Source organism: Electrona antarctica (assembly GCF_951216825.1).
Source record: "Electrona antarctica genome assembly, chromosome: 11".
Taxonomy (NCBI): Eukaryota; Metazoa; Chordata; class Actinopteri; order Myctophiformes; family Myctophidae; genus Electrona; species Electrona antarctica.
Window position 1 is genome coordinate 14,750,626 of NC_136792.1, and position 19,865 is coordinate 14,770,490.

At 46.1% G+C, this 19,865-nt stretch overlaps 3 protein-coding genes across 3 annotated transcripts in view; all 3 read right to left on the minus strand.

Moving 5' to 3' along the window:
* The window catches only part of cldn15lb (claudin 15-like b), a gene marked incomplete at both ends in the record, with an annotated part of 13,048 nt that extends 1,929 nt beyond the window's left edge, over positions 1-11,119 (minus strand). Inside the window, 2 exons of the mRNA XM_079513705.1 lie at positions 442-606; positions 10,903-11,119. Of these exons, the coding sequence (XP_079369831.1) occupies positions 442-606; positions 10,903-11,119 (382 nt within the window). The remainder of the gene's footprint in view (positions 1-441; positions 607-10,902) is intronic.
* On the minus strand, positions 6,200-8,746 carry LOC306932901 (heat shock 70 kDa protein 4-like; the record flags this gene model as incomplete). The annotated part of the gene is made up of 1 exon (XM_079514876.1): positions 6,200-8,746. The coding sequence occupies one exon, from the start codon at positions 8,744-8,746 to the stop codon at positions 6,200-6,202; it is 2,547 nt and encodes an 848-aa protein (XP_079371002.1).
* A 6,036-nt stretch (positions 11,120-17,155) lies between the features above and the next one.
* LOC306932001 (broad substrate specificity ATP-binding cassette transporter ABCG2-like) lies at positions 17,156-19,144 on the minus strand (the record flags this gene model as incomplete). The annotated part of the gene is made up of 1 exon (XM_079513706.1): positions 17,156-19,144. One exon carries the CDS (start codon positions 19,142-19,144, stop codon positions 17,156-17,158), a length of 1,989 nt encoding a protein of 662 aa, XP_079369832.1.
* Between the last annotated feature and the right edge of the window lie 721 nt (positions 19,145-19,865).

Consider the following 19,865-nt stretch of genomic DNA (forward strand, 5'->3'; position numbering starts at 1 on the left):
GGAAATAGCTGTTCTAAGACATATACAGTAGGCATACCTGCACAGCTCAACTGTATGAGCAGAAGTGAAAGTAGAGGTGCTCTATTATGCAATTCCAAGTTTGGATGTTATGTTCCTGTTGCATTTTGGCGATGAATGAAAACCGCTTTGTTTAGGACCCAATGTGTGATTCAATTTTGGCGTCGTTCTTTGTAATATAAAAGCGGTGGTTAAAAGCGGTTACAAGGTGCCACTATACTTGCGTGGGTGCGAATCATTGGTCTGGACTGGGCTTTCCAGTACTTCTCTGTATCTGTAACCTTAACCGCTGTGCCGCCCCTGGCGACTGAGCTTCCCCCCACGGCGGGAGCAATATACCATAACTGTATCTATGTTACTACAACAAAGCACCGCCTGCATTTTAAACGATATGATCACACAGTGCTGCTTAGTTGTCTTCACCTGACAGGATAAACAGCAGGCCTCCAGTGAGGGCTATCTTGCCCTTGGCGAGGTCCGACGTTCTGCCAATCTTCGTACATTTGAGTCCGAGAGCCGAGACCACGATGGACGCCAGACCCACCAGGAGAGACATGATCATCAGAGCTCTGCAGGCCTGGATGTGACCTGCACGGGACACACACAACACCATGTAAAAAGAAGGCAGTCTGCACACTGATCTTGTGCACTTTATTTGCAGAGAAATAACATTTCGACCCATTATGCAATGAGGTCGATTAGAGACTTTTTATCGTGAGAATGATGGCTTCCGTTATCGCATTGCAACTTTTGAGGAATAGATATCCCGTTAGTATTAGCTTGGATTCCCCATCGATGATATTTCTAGTGTACATATTGGGTCATTGATCAGGACATCCAGTGGTGGAAGAAGTATTAACAATTTTTACGTAAAAGTAAAAAATCACACCCGTGTGAACTGAGTGGTGCAACTACACATTCTGACGTGATATCTGTGATGTCAGTGACGTCACATACTAACCATAGCAACCAGCTCGTTTTTTTGGTTGCTAACCATAGCAACCATGCTCGTTTTTTTGGTACGAACAAACACGGGTACAAAGCCAGTTGTTGGAGTGGTTTGCACCACTCAAAAAGTATCAATACTGCAATGTAGAACTAGAAATGCACTCGAGGTGCCAACTTTCGCCTTGCACACAAGTAGGCGGCGGCCATACATGGCCTACTTGTGCGCAAGCAGATCGCGCAAGTACTGCTACTAACTAATGTCTATTACAACTGCTGTTCTAAATCCTTTAGACCCGTTATTGACCTTATACCTACCTTGAAACGTACCTTAGTTACGTCACCATCAACAGCCAATAAGGAACCACCATTCTTACCCCGACATATACAGTACACCGACATACGGTGGACAACACCAACATACCCAGCCAATCGCATTACTTGCACGCTCTGCTTGAGCAAGTAAATACCCTGTTACAAGTAAAAGTTCGGCATTCTAAATGCATCACAACGCACTGTGAGCTTGTAGATGTGCTGTTTTCAAATGGCCGAATTATAACCTATATAATTGTACTGGAGTAAAAAGTACAATATTTTTCAAAGAGATGTAATGGGGTAGAAGTAAAAGTAGCCTACTGAAATTTGTAAATGCTGAAGAAAGTAAAAATACCAAAACCTATTAATTAATAAGTACAGTGAGTACTGTACTGTACATGTATTTAGTTTACACCACCAGGACATCCCTAATTAACATACACACACACATGCAAAGTAAACATACACACAATCACGCATGTACATACGCACATACACAGGTCTTAGATCAATGTCCTGAGACTGCTGGCATATGGTTTGTCACCGTTCTTATACCAGGTTAACCTGACTCCGCCAGATGGGGCAGCAGAGAGTACACTGGGTTTCCCCCTCCTGCTCCCATCTGGGAACTCTCAGGCAGCTATAGGCGGGATCAAGGCAGCACTGTGTATGCCTTGATCCCGCCTCTAGCTGCCGCTGATTGGCCAGGCCGTTTTGTGGCCGGGCATCAAGTCTGCCTGAGAGTTCCCAGATGGGTCCACAGAAGTGAACCTTTCAAGCCTGAGACATTGCTCTATAAGCCATATATATCTCTAGAACTGGTGGGTCAAACTTAACATCCAATATGTCAATTTGAAGCTATGATTCCCTGCTTTCATGACATGAAAAAACGAAAATGAATAATAATCCAATGATTGTCTCCCATTCACGGTGGGTCACATATGGAGATCTAAGGGTTTGAGGTCTCCATATATGCAGATCTAGGTGATGATCCAGTCTTCTCCATGTATGGCTATCCAGGGTTCGATGAGGTCAGTGTCCGTGATCTTCATATATGGAGATGGCCATATATTGAGCGTGTCATAATGTCAATACTTCCTCCTGTAAAGGACTACTCGCAAAGCCACTGTGTGGGCCAGTGCAACACTATTGTTGCACTCGATTCACATGAACATAACAATCAGACTTTTGTGGATTACAGAGACATTTGAATGACACAAATCTGGTAGGCAATGACTGTGTAGGAGGAAGATAGAGGTCAGAGGTCACACACCTTCACACACTTCTTTCATCGCTGTGTAGGTACAGTGTACATTTCACTGCATACTAACTGAAGGACTCGACTGAGCGCACCTTTGTACTTATAAACCTATTATATGTTAAGTAAATAAACCCTCTTCCTCAATGTTCTTGTATATTATAAGTATAATAAATAGTAAATACACATAGCCATTATAAACCTGCATATTTCCTAGCAGTATCCCTAAGTGAGGCTTTAGGCAAGACACTTGTATAGCATAATTCAACAACAAGGTAATGCAATGTGCTTTACAGAGAACAAAGAAAAGCGTTTGAATGCTAGGCATTTACAATGTACATTTATGGGCCAATATCCATTAGACCTACAGTACAACTAATGTAGCAAATTCCTCCACTTATGATGTATTTACTGTGATGGCTGTGATACAGCCGTACAACCGCATTATCAGAACTTTTCTCATTTTAAGTAATATCCATATAATTACATAAAAATCACACCCGTGTGAAGTGAGGGGCGCTCTTACATCATCTCATACTGGCCAACCAGAATGCCTGTTGCCTGATGCCACAAATTTACGTCATATTTGGCGGACATTTGACCTAATTTCTCCTTTCACGACGTGTGGGGACAAGATGACTTGTCCCTTCATTGTCAATGGCATTTAATGTTTGTGTTGGGGACATTTGACCTAATTTCTCCTTTCATTGTCGATGGCAAATGAGACGTGTGGGGACAAGATGACGTAAATTTTCCCTTCATTGTCAATGGCATTTAATCTTGTGGGGACAAAAGCTGTATATAGGAGGGGCTAGCGCCCCTCAAAAATATGCAACTGATATTAGATGTAAACTGAAATTGTCCCCTAATCTGTTGCCCTAAACTTCCCTGTGTGAGAGAGCAGCTAAAAGACATGCACATCCCAGATCTACTATCAAAAATCACACCCGTGTGAACTGAGTGGTGCAAGGTAATGCACGTAATGTCAGTGACCATAGCAACCATGCTCACCCGTACAGGCACAAACACACACAGGTACTAACAAAGCCAGTTGTTGGAGTGGTTAGCACCACTCAAAAAAGGTTCAACAGTAAAGTTGCATATGGGAGCAGCAATACTGCTGCTCCCATATATATCCATTAACCACTTAAACTCCGGCATCCATAGTGGGGAAAGCTTTCGCAGGAAAATAGCAGATCGACAAGCTGCTATTGTCCTGCGAAAGCTTTCCCCACAATAACAGAAAACAGGAAAGGGGCTCCACTCAACCATAATGGTTAAGTCACATACCGGGTAAGGCCAGCAGGGATTCAAAGTCGCGGCAGTTCTTTACACCAGTGCTGTCTTCGGCGCAGGACCGCCATAGGTTCTGGAACTGTCTGACTGAGATGATGACGCTGCCCGACACGGAGGACAGCTTCCAGTACTCGTTGGTCAGGCTCATCCCCGTTAGCAACCAGCTCCCCACGCCCAACAGAAAGCCTGTTAACTCCAGCGACGACGTCATTGGATAGTATACAGATACTTCTGTCTGTCTGTCTGTCTGTCTGTCTGTCTGTCTGTCTGTCTGTCTGTCTCCTTACAAGGATACCTCTCTCTCTTAACGTGTTCTCTATCTGACACTGCCCTGGTGTGGAAAGTAAACCATTCAGCCCTTTATACAGTTTCTTTCTTTCTCTCTCTCTCTTTCTCTCTCTCACTCTCTCTCCCTCTCCAGCAGTAACAGCATTTCGATACTTCCCCCACCTCGTTTGTTTTATACTGCACTACTACTCTGTGTTAGTACACTTTCAGGTGTAGGGGAACTTTACTCTTTGTTCAGGGCTCATAAAACGAACGCGCCTCCTCTGAAGGCGTCATCATAATCATGAGGACACAGGAAGTGTTGGCTGGTGACCTACAGTGCAGGACCTACTATATAAATTGAGTTGACACACACTCACTGGCCATGTTCGTCCCTCAGCCCTGCTCCACTGCCGTTCCTAAGTAACCGGCTGAGTTTATGCCAGCTTTAGTCTTTAGAATGTTATTGTAACAGACTCAATTGTAGGACAGACGACATGCAAGCCAAGGTTTTGAGATCACAAAGATCTTTATTCTGTGAGGTATACAGAGCCGCAGTGCTGCTTGGCTGCATGTGCTACTAGTTGGAAGAAACTGTACAGCCAGGGGCATTTGGGGTGCTGGGGGATTGCAATTGCCATCCCCTTGCGTTCACATTTAACCACAACTACTGTAGGTTAATTGGCTAGTTTGACTCAGGCCATGTGTTACAGCCAGCCATATTTATTTTGTAGTATTTGTATATATTTGTAAATATTTTATTTGGTATGTTGTATTCTGTATTGTGTCTGTGTTCTATGAGGTGGAGAGAGAAACAGGGTTAACTGCCAAATTGACACTGACAGCGTTTCTGCCTGTGGCAAATTGATAGATGTCAGCCTGATGATCCTGTGGGGAATTGGTCTCTGACGTTGGTTGGCTGTCTCCGCATTTATGCTACAAATGACGCCGACGCTGCGGGTTGGCTAGGGCCGACGTACGGGCCGCTCACAGTTTCCTACAATGTCCACACTTGGACTTGACAGCGGGGGAGGACTGACAGCTCAGGCCGGGGAGAATCGATCCCTCCGTCCTCTCACCCAAACGTTTTTTTGTTCACTTGTGTCTTTGGGACTAATGTGTTATAGCCCGTGTGACCAACTTGCTTACCCCGATTGCTACCAGAATACTTTGAGGGTACATGATCATGTCACTCAGGTCCTCTGTGTCTCTGGCTCCCCTGACTTCAAGGTCTTCCTGTTAGGCTATAAATCACTACATGGGCTATCTCCACCTTACCTCTCAGAACCGCATTATCCCATACTCTTCCTCCTGCTAACTCCATTCACAAGACCATCCTACATGAATCCCACACTGGCCCAGTCCTCTCCCAGCATAATCCCCCCGCACCCTCTATGCCCAACTCCGCCCCACTCCCACAACCCCCATAAACCCTCAATCACCACCCAACACCCTTGACCCTTCACACATACGGGTATTTTGGGGTGTGGCCCGAATCAGCCATTCATTCATGGGGTGAAAAAAACAACACAGCTTCCCCATTGGAATTGCATTATGGAACAAACACTTTTTTACATTTTATGTTTTTTAAAGGGGCGAAGCCCGAAGGTACTTTGGGCCCTTATAGTATTTGTCTGTTTTTGTAAGAGACCAAGCAGGAAGGGACTTTTGGTCCCTTATTGTATTTGTCTGTTTTTTTCTTCTCCTTCTACTTCTACTTTTTCAAAAGTTCAGTAATAAAACTTATACACATATGCGTCTCCTCATGCCGAACAACTTTCGTCATATGCGTCTCCTCACGAGGAACAAATGAGCTATGGGGACCTATGAACTTTAATTATTTTCAAGCCAATCAGCTGAGCACATTCCGTGCCCATATACACAAACTCACAAAACTGTGACCATTCCGTGCACACGCGCACACACGCGCACACACACACACACACACACACACACACACACACACACACACCAAGCTGTGCATAGGAGGGGCTAGCGGCCCTCAAAAAACAAACATGTTCGTCACCAAGAAATAAAAAGACAAAGAAAAACTGGAGAGGAACAGCATGCTGAGACAGACTGCTATATTTCCATTATGCATTATTGTGTATCCATCTGCTCCTCCGTGGTCTGGTCTTCCAGATCTTCCAGGCTTCCGGGCCTGGCCTCTGTCCCCTCCTGATCATCGCTGACTGGCCCGTTGCTCTCCTCCATCTTCTCTTCCTTGGGAAGAGGCTCCACCTTGGGCTTGGGCTTGGCCTTGAGCAGCATGGGGTAACAGGAGGCGTGGAGCTCCCTGGTGAAGGCCTGGATCTCCTGGACCTTGACGACGGGCGCCAGCGACAGGTCCTGCTTGCTCTGCTGGCTCATCTTGCTGTTGAGCCACGCCATGGCCTCCTTCAGCAGCTGCTCCGCCCGGCCCACCTCCACCTCGTCCAGGTGCTCGTGGCGCGGGTCAGCCTTCGCCCTGTACGCCTCGACGACCACCGCGTAGCGCTGGACCTGCTTGCGGAGGTCCTCGAACGCCTTCGTTCTCCCCTCGGCCTCGGCGTGCCTCTCCCGGACGGGCCGGCCCAGCTTCTTCAGCTCGGCCAGCTTATCGACGTAGGCGGTCTTGGGCTGGTCCTCGCCGTCCTCGTACAGCCACGTCTCGGCGGCCTCCAGCGTCTGCACCAGTGCGTCCCTGTCGGCCGCGCCCACGAACTTCTCCAGCACGCCGTGCACCTCATGCCTCATCTCGTAGATGTACTCCTCCACGTTGTTCTTGGCGTCCTTCTTCTCCTTCTCCAGCTTGTCCTGCATGATCATCTTGGCCTCGTCCTCCACGAACAGGTTGAGCGTCTGGCCGTCCAGCTGCCAGTGCAGCGTGCTCTCCACGGGCAGTTCCATCGTCTTGGTCTTCACCTTGGGCTTCTTGGCCTGCGGCGGCGACTGGTTGGCCGTCTCCTGCGGCTTGACCCCGACCCCGTCCTCCTCCGCCGGCGTCTCCTCCGCGTCCTCCGAGGTCTCCGGCTTGTCCTCTCCGACGTTGTCGCACTGCAACGTCGTCCTGTTGTCCTCCGGCTGGTCCGTGCACATCTCTTCGCCGTCCTTCATGGCTTGCTCAGCCTCAAAGGGCTCCTCGCCCTCGGAGACCTTGAGGACCCTGTCCAGCGAGGCGCTGGTCACGCTGAACACGCCGTGGCCCGTGACGCGCACCTTCACCTTGACCTTGGAGATCTCCCCGGACGCCTCGGGGGGCGACACGTTCTGGATGAGGAACTGGCCGATGGTGGCCGTGGGATAAGGCAGCTCCTTGGGCTGGTTGTAGTACGCCTCCACCGAGAAGGGCTCCCTCCGGTAGAAGGTGATGACCCTGGAGAAGGGCGCGGCGTGGTTCTTGGGGAACACCTCCAGCTCCGTCTCGCCGACTGACGAGTTCCAGCGCAGGGAGATGGGGTACGGCACGACGTCGGCGATGGAGAAGTCCCGGACGCGGATGGCGGGCGACAGGATGGCGCACTGCACGGCACAGCCCCGGGCCACAGCCTCGTCGGCATTGAGCGTGGCGCTCACACGCTCCTTGCCAAAGAACTTGCTGATGCGATCCCTCACGGCCGGTATCCGGGAGGCGCCGCCCACGATCTCCACCGCGTAAACGTCCTCCATCTTCAGCTTTGCCTGTTCCACCACGCCGCGCAGTGGGCCGTCCACCCTGGCCAGCAGGGCGGCGCACATCTCCTCAAACTGGCTGCGGTTGAGCTTTCCCGAAACGTCTACGTCGTTCATGAAGCACTCAATGTTGAGCGGCAGGTCGGACGACGTGGCGCTCATCTGGTGCTTCAGCTTCTCACACTCCTGGGTAAGGCGTGCCAGTGCCCGCGGGTTTGACCGCACATCCAGCTTGTACCTGTTACCGAACTCCTGGCAGAAGTGGCTCACCATGACGTCGTCGAAGGCCTTCCCGCCGAGCTCCGAGTCGAAGGCCGAGGCGAGGATCCGGAGCCTCCCAGCGTTGAAGGCGCATGCCGACACCTGGTAGCCCGAGTGCCCCAGGTCCACGAACACCACCGTGCGGGGCTTCTCCTCGGCTTTCGGGAGGTCCTGCTTGTAGAAGCCGTACACCAGGGCCACTGCGGTCGTCTCGTTCATGAGCCTCAGGCAGTTGAGGCCTGCGATCTGAGCCGCGTCCATGACGGAGCGCCTCTCTGCGTCGGTGAAGTATCCCGGCACGGAGATGACGCAGTCGGCCACGGGCTTGCCAAGCGCGCTCTCTGCCGTCTCCTTCAGCTTGGACAGCAGCATGCCGCTGACCTGCTCCACGCTGAACACTGTGTCCTTGCCCATGTACGCCACCTTGAGGCCGGTGGAGCCCGAGGGCATCTGCACCAGCTCGTAAGCCAGGCCCGACTTGGCCCGCTGGACGTGGGGGTCAGAGAACGGCCGGCCGTGCAGCTGCTTGAAGCCCTGCGCCGTGTTCCTGCAGTTGCTGCCCGAGGAGATCTGGCTCTTGGCGGACACCCCGATGGTGCGGTTGCGTAGTCCGAAGGCTACGAAGGAAGGCGTGCTGCGCTCGCTGACGTCATTGATGACCGTCTCGATCCCTCCAGAACGCGCTATGGCCACGTAGGAGCGCTGGTAGCCCAGGTCGATTCCCACCACCGACATCTTCCACGACGAGTTCCCTTGTTCTAGCTACTGAACGGGATATATGATTAATTACAGTATAATGTCTCAATAATGGCCGTGGATAAACTGTGTGTTTCGCTGGTTTTGCTCTGTTTATAATTTTAGATATATCTGGCTGGTTTACCACCCAACATGTCACTGTCCTTGGAGGAAGAGTAGGCAGCCTTCGAGGACCCTTCCGGGACCTTATAGGTGACTGAGAGCCGAGATGTCACACAAAACATAAACCGTTGTCTAACAATGTCGATTTGCACAGGTGTGTCTGTCAGATGGCAGTGGTGGAACGTAACGGACAACAAGAGGCAGAGACCTCTAATATCTCCATATTTTAACTTTTTGTAAATGAATGCCCTACTTGATCATACTACAGCAATGGTCATGAAGTGCCATGTTGCCATCTTCTTGATAGTCAGTGTGGCATATATCAACATTCAATTTAATTATGACACCACATCAAAATGAAATATTTCCAACAGATTTAGATTCTCATATAGTGTATATAACAACCTTATTTTGATTTCTTCCTCCTTTGAAATAATTTTCTTTCCCCATCAGGACATTGTAATGACCATTAGACTCCCACCTATATATCTCCTAGACTCCGTCCCAAATCAGAGTTCAGAGTTTGAATGAATGTAGAACAATGTGCATGATGTAATTTGCATACAGATGTGAGGGGACTTAATACAATTGACTATAAATATATATTAACTTTTAAAATAAAAATCCTCTCTCTCGCACTTCAGCCAGGGTGTCAGCAGTGATCACCCTCCCTCCCCTGTGCCTATGTCGAGTAGGCTGTACTGCAGTGTCACACCATTTAGAATTATATGAAAAACAGTTCAAATCGATCTCCTCCCGGGATCTTTAATAAAAACGCACAAAAGGTTCTACATGGATATATATTGACAAAAAATCAGGAGTAAATTTTTTTAAGTGAAGAAATGAAGGTTTTATGAGCCAATGAAAATTGAAGATTTATGAAAATTCTTCTTCTGCCCCTAATACATGCAAAGTCACATGTTTATGAAACTTTACAGTACCGTAGAGGGTCATGCCAAATAGCGCTGAAACCAGTCTTACTCCAATTGGCCAAAGGGGGGGCTCTATAGCAATCTATGAAAATGAAACCTTTGAACAGGCATAACTCACGCCTCGTTCAGCCAAAGCCCATTGCACTTGTTTCCACATAATGCTTTGACTCATGGGGAACACATCTGTCACTTTGATCAGATTTGACCAGGGTCTGCCTGTATGTTTTTAGCAATTTGCGTGAAACGTTCTACATACAATCTATAGACCAATAACTGAAATCCCAGTTGAAGAGAAGTTTGTACTTTGAACAGGCATAACTCATGCCTGGCCAAAAGCCATGGAACTTGTTTACACATGTGTCTTGACTCATGCGGAACACATCTGTCACTTTGTATGTGAAGAAATTTGTAAAGAAATATAGCTGCAAGCAGCGATAAGAGGGGCCAAGGAATTCAGCAATAAGAAAAAGACTATATGCATAAGCGGGTCTGTTTGGGGTCTGTTTGGGGTACGAACAGCTGCAATACCGCTGGGTGACCTAAAGTGGCATTATTGAGCAGCCTAAAAGGGCCATGCACACTGAGCACTATATATAACTGCATCCAGCCAGCAGTGTTGTTGAGCAGCCTGCACTGCTCAGTACACACTGGTGTGAGTCTTATCAATGCTTGCAGCTATATTGTTTTATAATTTTTTTCGTCATAGCGCAACATATGGTGAAGTATTGCAGTGCACGTAATTGCAACAACCACCAATGCTGTGAATTATTTTTAAACACGTCCGATAAATATTCTGAACTTTCCGCAATTCTGCCAATGATCATATTCTTTGAGACACACAACCGAGTGTTTGCAGGGTCAAACAAACAATCACGTAACGTTGATCCCCTCCCCCTATTCGCCCTATACTAGGTGTAGGCAGAAGAATTAGAATGAGACACCTCTCTCACGTGATCAATAATTACTATACATTATCTAATTCATCTAAGGTGGGAATAGTCGCATGATTTGACACCCCTCCCAAATTGATTTTATTCCCAGCCATGTAGTGGTAAACACATCTACATCATGGCACGCACTGTTTGGCAATTAGTATCTCACCTGGTAGTCCCAGGATGGTCTTGTATTTGCTGCACTGAATGGCGCCCATGGAGGTGGCGACGCAGCTCATCCACAGCCCCTCGAACTGCCACTGGCTGGTGGTCACTGACTCTGCGTGGCTCCGGACCTTCCACATCTGAGAGCTGGTGCAGCTGGACTGGAGGCACCAGGACAGCACGCCCAGAACCAGACCCACAACCTGGATGGCCAAAGACATGCTGGTGGCTGCTGCTGCTACCGGATTGGGCTTTGACCTAGGAGAACAGGAAGACCAGTGGTGGAAAAATACTCACATTTTGTACTTTTCTACTTGTAAAAGTATCAATATTTGCCTCTGAGATGTATTGGAAATTGTAAATACTCAAGCAAAGCAGCACTATAACGTTTTTTGAGTGGTGTAAACCACTCCTACAACTGGCTTTGTTTGTCTGTCTGTCTGTCTGTCTGTCTGTCTGTGCAAAAAAAATGAGCATGCATGCTGATTGGTTGATGCTGATTTCATTACGTCAGACATTACGTCAGAACACAACTGATCAGGCTATATAATACCTTACACCACTCAGTTCACACGGGTGTGATTTTTTTAATTATCAATAGATACAGGATCTGACACGTATTTTGATCTGATGATCCCTGAGCATGCAGGCAGGCTTAGCTCAATGGTAAAAATGTGAGCACTTGCACAGGAAACTGGGTTCAAATCAGGGGTGGAAAAGGAAAGTTACATATAGTGCTGCTTTAAGGTGCTCAAACTAATTGCACTACATTAAAAAGGACAGGTTCCTTCAATTTAAAAAACAAACAAACAAACACCCTTCTGCTGCAATGTCCCTTCCCGCGTGTTGCTACCATGTCGTGGTGGGCAGGCTTGTGTGCCTCCGTGACTCTGAGGGCTATAGCGGCAGGGGTCATACCCCTACCTGGCAGGTTCAGGTCTCGACGAAACGCAGCACCTGGAACTCGAGGTTGGGCGTTGGGCATGGGGCTAACAACTCCACCCCATAAAACACCTTGTTTCAGAAATGTTTAAGTAAGTAAGTAAGTAAGTGAGTAAGTGTAAGCTGCAATATCCCCTCATTCCCAAGAGAAATTGTTCAAAATTTTACATTTGTTTGTTTTGGGCTGTGAGGAAATTGTAAAAACTGTGAGGAAATTGTAAATGAGTAAAAACTCATTTACAACTCATTGTAAATGAGTTGTGGTCTGTTCTTGTTCCTGTGGAGACTGAACACTGTCACTGCATGCACTCAAACTAAAGTAAAGATTAAAGATTTATTTTCCAAAAACACAATTTCAGATCTTGGACACTAGATCATAAGGCATAGGGAGTTAATTCTATGAGCGGTTCAAACACGATAAGGAATATTACATGTAAGCACTCGAGCCCTACTTTGTTGTCCGACAACTAACAAAAATGGCAGATCTATAATTTCATGTGACATGAGGTGAGCTTGCAGATCTACTATTTTCGCTGTTCTTTGAATTATCTTTTTTTGTTTCAGAAATATTCAACACTTTTGGGGAGGAAATGCACATTATAGGTATGCCAAGGTGAAAGTGTTAAATCACAGAATATAATATATTTATTTACTCAGATGAATGATCATTTTTTAGGAGCAGTGAACATATAGCAGATCTTACCAAACGTTCCTGGACCGGCCTGGATCTTTGAAGCTGAATTTCTGCAATTTGTGTTTTGTAATGTGTTCTCCTCCTTATCGCCTAGTTTTTTGTTTTTACGTTCCTCTGAACTGGGTTTCCGAATTGGGGATGTGTGTCTCTGTTGGATCCTGTGAAACTGACTCTGTGAGGGGGGTATTCGGGGGGTCAACGAACTCTGGGGAATGAGAAAACTCTCTGACATACAGAGAGCCACTGTGAGATCTGTCATGTCAAAATGTTCAGGGTTGAAAAGGAATTTCAGCGTGTTATAAAAGCAGTAACAGCGGGTGATGCCGGCAGATGAAAACGTCAATTCTACTTTGATTGTTCACCTATTTTAGCCTATTTTTTAGGTCAGTAATCAATGACGTCAGTCGTCCATGACTTAAAGTTATTTCACAAAGTATAAAACACATGACAAAATAGTACTGGTATTCTGTGGCCTATACTGGCAGCATGGATACAACATAAAGTCATAAAAACTGTTCATTATCGGATGTTAGGAGGAAGGAACGTCCAGGAAGCTGTGGTGAAACTGAGGAGGATGATGTCACACTTCAGTTAGAATCATACCACCTTGTGTCACACCTGTTACGCATCACTATACTTGTTGTGCTGTGTCACCTGACCACCGCACATGTAAGACAGTGCTCACTGGTAGGAATGGAAGCTGGAAATTCAGTTTAAAGAAGAAATGTATACAGAGATGTATTAAAGTGATACATTTAAAATGTACAGTATGTGTGGGGAAGGAAAGATCTGGTGCACAATGTCTACAGACAGTCGGATGGATGGACGGACAGACAGACAGACAGACAGACAATTAGATACACACACAAACGATACATATCATATATGTGATTTTGCCATTTTTATTAGGAAGAAAACCCGGACTGGATCCGCATGGATCCAGATCTTCAAATAGTAAAATCAAGAGGAGTGAGGGGCGCTCTTGTCGTCGTACATCATCCAATACAAAAATGAATATACGTCTTCATGAATTAATTTGTCAACTTGTTATTATCTTTTAACCATGATACAATTTGTTTTTAGTGGCAAGATACTTTTCAACCTGTAGTGGAGTAAAAGTAAACGTAGTGGAAATTGTAAGTATTCATGTAAAGTACAAATAGCATACCTCAGAATTGTACTTAAGTATGGTACTTTAAGTAAATGTGCTTAGTTACTTTCCACCACTGTTAAGTAGTATTTCAATGCCAACTCTTTGGTCTAATGTGAAATGACACCTCTGTCTGGACAATATGTGGTGATTGAAATAGATAGCAGAGTGGGTAAAAAATGATACAAATTCAGCTTTTCTTGATTTGGAGGGTGTTGGATGTTTGTCCGCTCTTTCTGAGTTGCCATTTATAAACGGAGCCATTTCACTCCAAGGGATAAGAGAAAACTTTATTGTGAGAATTACCTTGAAATCTTGGAATCAAATACGTAAACATTTTGGTATTACTAACACATATTCAGTTCTTGCTCCTGTTTTTTGTAATCCTGACTTTGCTCAATCATGTTCAGATGTTGGGTTCAGAGCCTGGAAAGAGGCTGGTATTTTAAAAATACAAGATCTCTTTCTGGGTGGAACCTTAAAATCCTTTGCCCAAATTAGGAATGAATTTAATTTGCCTCAAGTACAATTCGTCAGGTATCTACAATTTAGGAGTTATATCCAATCTGTACCATTTTACAAAAGAGAGACGAGGGAAAACAATTTGGAACAAATATTAATGAAAGCCTCTTCCTTAAAGAAGACGGTGATAAGCTATATATACTCTCAAATGTTCATTAAAACCCCAAATATAAGTAGTAAAACATTCTGGGCAGAGGATTTTGGGTTCCAAATTGATAAGTGGAAAATAATCTTGTTAAATGCAAAACAAATTACAAGCTCTAACAGAACTCATGAGACACAGTACAAGATCATTCACAGGTTACATGTAACTCCAGCTATACGCAGTAAATATGATCCAACATGTTCTGGGCAGTGCTTTAAATGTAAAAATAATGCTGGTACATATAGCCATTTGATGTGGTCATGCCGTAAAATTAAAACATTTTGGTTAAGTGTTCAAAGGGAGATATTAAAAGTGTTTGAGATTAGGATACAGTTAAACCCAGTGAACTTGGTACTGGGCTTAGACTTTGATTATGACTTAAGGTATAGATACATTTTACGAATAGCCCTATATGTCGCTCGGCTTACAATTCTACAAAAATGGTTAGATGAGGATCCCCCTGACATAAAATTATGGTACGAAAAACTCATGTCGATACTTCCAATGGAGAGGTTATCATATGTACTAAGAGGCAATCTTACTGACTTTGTTAGAGATTGGTCACCTATTGCAAGATTTTTAAAAGAGGAATGGAAAATATGTATGGGTGTAACTGTATGAGAATAAGTTAAACAAGTATGAGCTCAACTGTATGATGGGAGTATACCTGACTGCTATTTTATTTCTGTATTATTATTTGCTGGCATGTTGTTGATTCTGTCTTTTGTTTTGTTTTTTGTTTTTTTTTCTGTTTTATGTATGTCCTTGTAATGTAATGTATGTCAATTGAGAAAATCAAATAAAAAACATTGAAAGAGGATGAAATAGAATGTGTCCTGGTGTGTGGGACAGTGAACAGTTACTGGACTTTACACTCCAACTACAGAGAGATGTTTGTTTCCAAGCAGTCGATCAGTATCACTGTTCTACAGTCAATACTGTCCTATACAGGCAAACAGCAGGAAATGCTTTCTCTGACTCAGTGCTCTTCAAACCTTATCCTCTAGGAACCCCCAAATTAATATGTAGCCTAAGTGTATTTAGCCAGAAAATTATATTTTGCGCCAGGTATCCCCATAAAGGATTTGTGTTGTTAAAATGTTTGGAAACTTGTAGATAGAAATTGGAGTAGACTGATGAGATTCATTGATGATGGCTCATCATTTTGATTGATACACTTTAGTCTTCAACCGTGACATTTATGTAACTACTATCTATCTAACTATCTTCATTTACTGGAGTCCCCTGCAGGGCTCCCCCAAGGCCTCACCCAATTCTGTTCCCCCTGTACACCAAATATCGTCTAGTCTATTAAGCTCACAGCAGATTGTAGATCTGTTATTTTTGCCAAATGTTCGCCTCAGAAAGTCTTAATAGGGACGCCAGGAGTCATGTGGTTAAGAGTGTTCTAAATGTTCATCCCACAAATGAAACTCAGATCTTTGTTGATGAGTTCAGAGAGCTCAAGTATGTTTCCTGTTACGGAACAATAAAGTGCTGCTGGTGGTTTTTACAGCTGGTTAATGGTCAACCAGCACACATCAGATACAAAGACGGTCAAAGTCCACATGCTACCGTCGGACAGGGCTATAAAGATCACACTGTGAAGTGAGGGGCGCTCATGTTTGTGTTAAACGTTTGTGTGTGCACAAACCCTCAAAGCTGGACATATGAGCCTGAGGGGCTAGCGCCCCTCAAAAACATATGTAAAACATCACTCCAAAAAACACTGGATGTCTCTACCAGCTCAGAGCTCACAAATGCACTTTTGTCACAGGTCACAGAAAACCAAAAATCTGATGGATGTCATATAGTCCAGGTAGTGAGCTTCCCAGTGGTCATTTAGCAGGTAGGCCTACTCATAATCCAGAGCAGCATATAAGCAAGAACAACACAAGGTAATACATCAAATACATAGACATTTGGAAGGGACAGCGTTTATTAAGGACAATGCATACATGTTAATATATCACCTTCTCAATGAAGGTACAGTTGGCATGATTCTATGGAATGGATAACAAAGTTATCATTAAAAATCTTGAAGTCATGTCTATCTTCTACTGTAATTCATACAGCGCAATGCCTCAGGAGGACTATATTAGTCCACAATGCCAGGTGAGCAAGTTTGGTATAGAATTGGCAAAAAAGGCACCGTGTGTAGTTCTTGTAAAGCCTTTGTGTGCGTGGGTGGGTGTCACACAAAGATCTACAAGCTTACAATGTTTTACAGAGTGATATCCGGTGTTATCTGATTTCATCAAAAAAGTGACCACTTCTGAGTCCTATATTTAAAAAATCACTTCACCCCACTGTGAAGTGAGTGGCGCTCTTATCATCATAGATCATCAAAAATCACACTCCGTGCTCAGCCAATCAAATCATCACATTCTGTGGTACACAGACACACAAAGCTGTGCATAGGAGGAGGGGCTTAACCTGACTCCGCCAGATGGGGCAGCAGAGAGTACACTGGGTTCCCCCCTCCTGCTCCCATCTGGGAACTCTCAGGCAGACTTGATACCCGGCCACAAAACGGCCTGGCCAATCAGCAGCAGCTAGAGGCGGGATAGCTGCTGCTGATTGGCCAGGCCAACCCAGTGTACTCTCTGCTGCCCCATCTGGCGGAGTCAGGTTAGGAGGGGCTAGCGCCTCTCAAAAAGAACACGGCAGCTGATGTGTTAAGCGGGCCAGATGGGTGGGAAGAGAACACTCAAGTGGCAGAATATCTATTTGTATACAATATTCATTGTTTCTGACCTTTGCTTTCTCATTGAAGAGAAAAATCTGTACCAGAGGGAGCCACCTTACGTAAACTTCTTGATGAAACGTAATTTCAGGTAGGCAATCATGAGGAAGATGCCAGCCATGACAATCAGAGCCATATAATTCGCCAACAGATCCCATGTGGTGTATTCAACTCCTAGATAGTCCAGGTACTGTTCCCCTGTGCATATTAGGCCAGCTAGGCTCACACTGCTGTTGGTGGAGTCAGGCGACATGGTGGCGTTGGGCATCACAAGGTCCTCACAGAACTTCAAACCCACAAACTCGTTGATCTTGAGGGCAGCCAGACCATAGCGAGGAATACTGATGTACTTTGCCCAGGCCAGCCACGGCTTGACACTGGGGAGGTGCACCAGCAGACCAGAAAAGATCATCATGAAGGCGAAGGTGATCATAATCAAAATGTTTGCTAGTGTGACCACGCTCAGGTCTGCTGACATGGCCATGGTCATGGCTGCGGCAGTGTACCCCACCCCCATCACTGTCAGTGTGAAGATGATAAAGGCAGAAGCTGTGGCTTTCAGACCAATCATATAGTAGACGATGCAACAGAAGATGATGGTGGGGAAGGTGCGCAAAGTGATGACGTCAGCCAGGATCCTAGACAGGAAATAAACAGACACTCTGTAGTAGCCACTGATGTATTCATGCACGAAGAGCTTCCGCCCAGTGATAAAGAGTTCAGCTGCCGTCACAGTGTTGAAACACTGGAAGGTGGAGATGAAGAAGAGGACTCCCATCCTGTTCTGGATCCCACTCTGGTCATCTTTGACGTTGAAGAAAATAGCACCCACAACGAGAGCCAGGAAAATGTTCATTACAAGCTGGGCCACTGCGACCTGTGGATTCCGCACAAGATCCTTTATGGTTCTCTTGAGCACCCAGTGGAGCTGGTGAAAGAAGGAGGTGGTGTAGGGGACGATGCGGGACATTGTTGGGTTGATGGACTGTTTACACTGGCTGATGCGCTCCAGCTCGGCCTGCGTATCCCTAAAGTAGCAACTGTTCCTGTACTGCTCCACCAGGCACTCTTCAATGTTCTGTGCGGGGCTGCTCGACTCCTTAACTAAGCACAGTTCTTCAGAGCCCTGCGTCTTGGAGATAGCGGTGCCAGTAGAGTCTCCATTGATGACATCTAGAAAGAAGTCTGCTGGGTTGTTGTGAGGTTCACAGGCATAGCCGATATTGGTGAAGTAGTCCAGAGCATTTAGTGCAGGCCCATGGTAGACCATTTGGCCACTAACCAGCAAGGTCAGGCTGTCGAAAAGTCTGTAGATGGAATAGCGTGGTTGGTGGATGGTCATGATGATGGTGTGTCCATGACTAGCTATCTTTTTCAGCAGTAACAGGACAGAGTTGGCAGTGCTGGCGTCCAGGCCTGTGGTGGGTTCGTCCAGAAAGAGAACAGAGGGGTCAGTGATGAGCTCCATGCCAATGCTAGTCCTCTTCCTCTCCCCGCCCGAGATCCCCCGGATCAGCGGTGTGCCCACCTTGGAGTCGGCCACCTTGGTGAGTCCCAGCTCTCTGATCAGGTGATTCACACGAGCCTCCTTCTCCCCCTGAGGCACCGAGCTCGGGAGGCGCAGCGCCGCGGAGAAACTGAGGTTCTCCCGTACCGTCAGTGTGCCCATCACCACATCGTCTTGAACCACGTAGCCCGAGAGACACTTGAAGTTGAGCTCCGCCTGTGGAGCTCCGTCTACGAGAACCTCCCCGGAGAGACCTGCCGGGTCCTTCCTTGCCGCAAGAATATCCAGGAAAGAGGACTTTCCACTCCCTGTCGGTCCGAGAATTGCGTGCAGACCAGGTCTCATGATTCCATTGAGGTCCACCAGTACTTTCCTGGTTGTGGTCTTCTTGCAGAGGAAGCCGGACTTAAGCACCACTTTGTACTGGATGTTGTGAAAGCTCACAGTGGAGCCAGACGGCTGTTTGGCCAGCTCCACGGCTGTGTCGTTGGTGGTACGATCGTCCGGCATGGCAATGTGTATGTCATTGGCACTATCCATCACCCTTGGGGAGAGCCACAACCAATGAGGTGGATGTGTCCGTATCTCACCCGCATTCCAGATCAATGAGAGAACTTGAGGGGCAGTAGATGTGTGAATTTATACAATTTCTTGCTTAAATATGGAGTCATATGTCATAGTGATGTCATGCAGAAATGACATCACAGGTTCTACACATGATAGCCTCGGGGACCGCAGGCGTTTTGTTAAAAATAAAAAAAAGAAAGAAAAAAAATCACACCTGTGTGAAGTGAGGGGCGCTCTTATCATCCAATAAAAAAAATTAATATACTTCCTCATGAATTCATTTATCAACTGCCCTAGTTCTTTCACGTCACTGAGATAATAAGGCATTACACAATTCCACTTCTCGGTCATGTTATACCGACGCAAATAATATTAACGAGAATTATATACATAGGCGATTAGCCGATTTGCTCAGACACATATGTAAATTCCCCTTTCATTGTCAATGGCATTTCATGTTTGTGTTAGCACAAAGACGATTTGCTCACTATGCTCAGACACATCTATCTATAAATGCACCAAGTCTCTGTACGTACGTCTGTGTCTGTAATCCACGTAACTCGAGAACCGTTCGCCCCAACGACTTCATAATCGACACATACGTCACATACCCAGTGCCCGGTGTCGAGTCGGTCGGACAAACGGTTGTCCAGAACCGCTCCAAAAAGGCCTCTGCCTGGGTCCATATATGGAG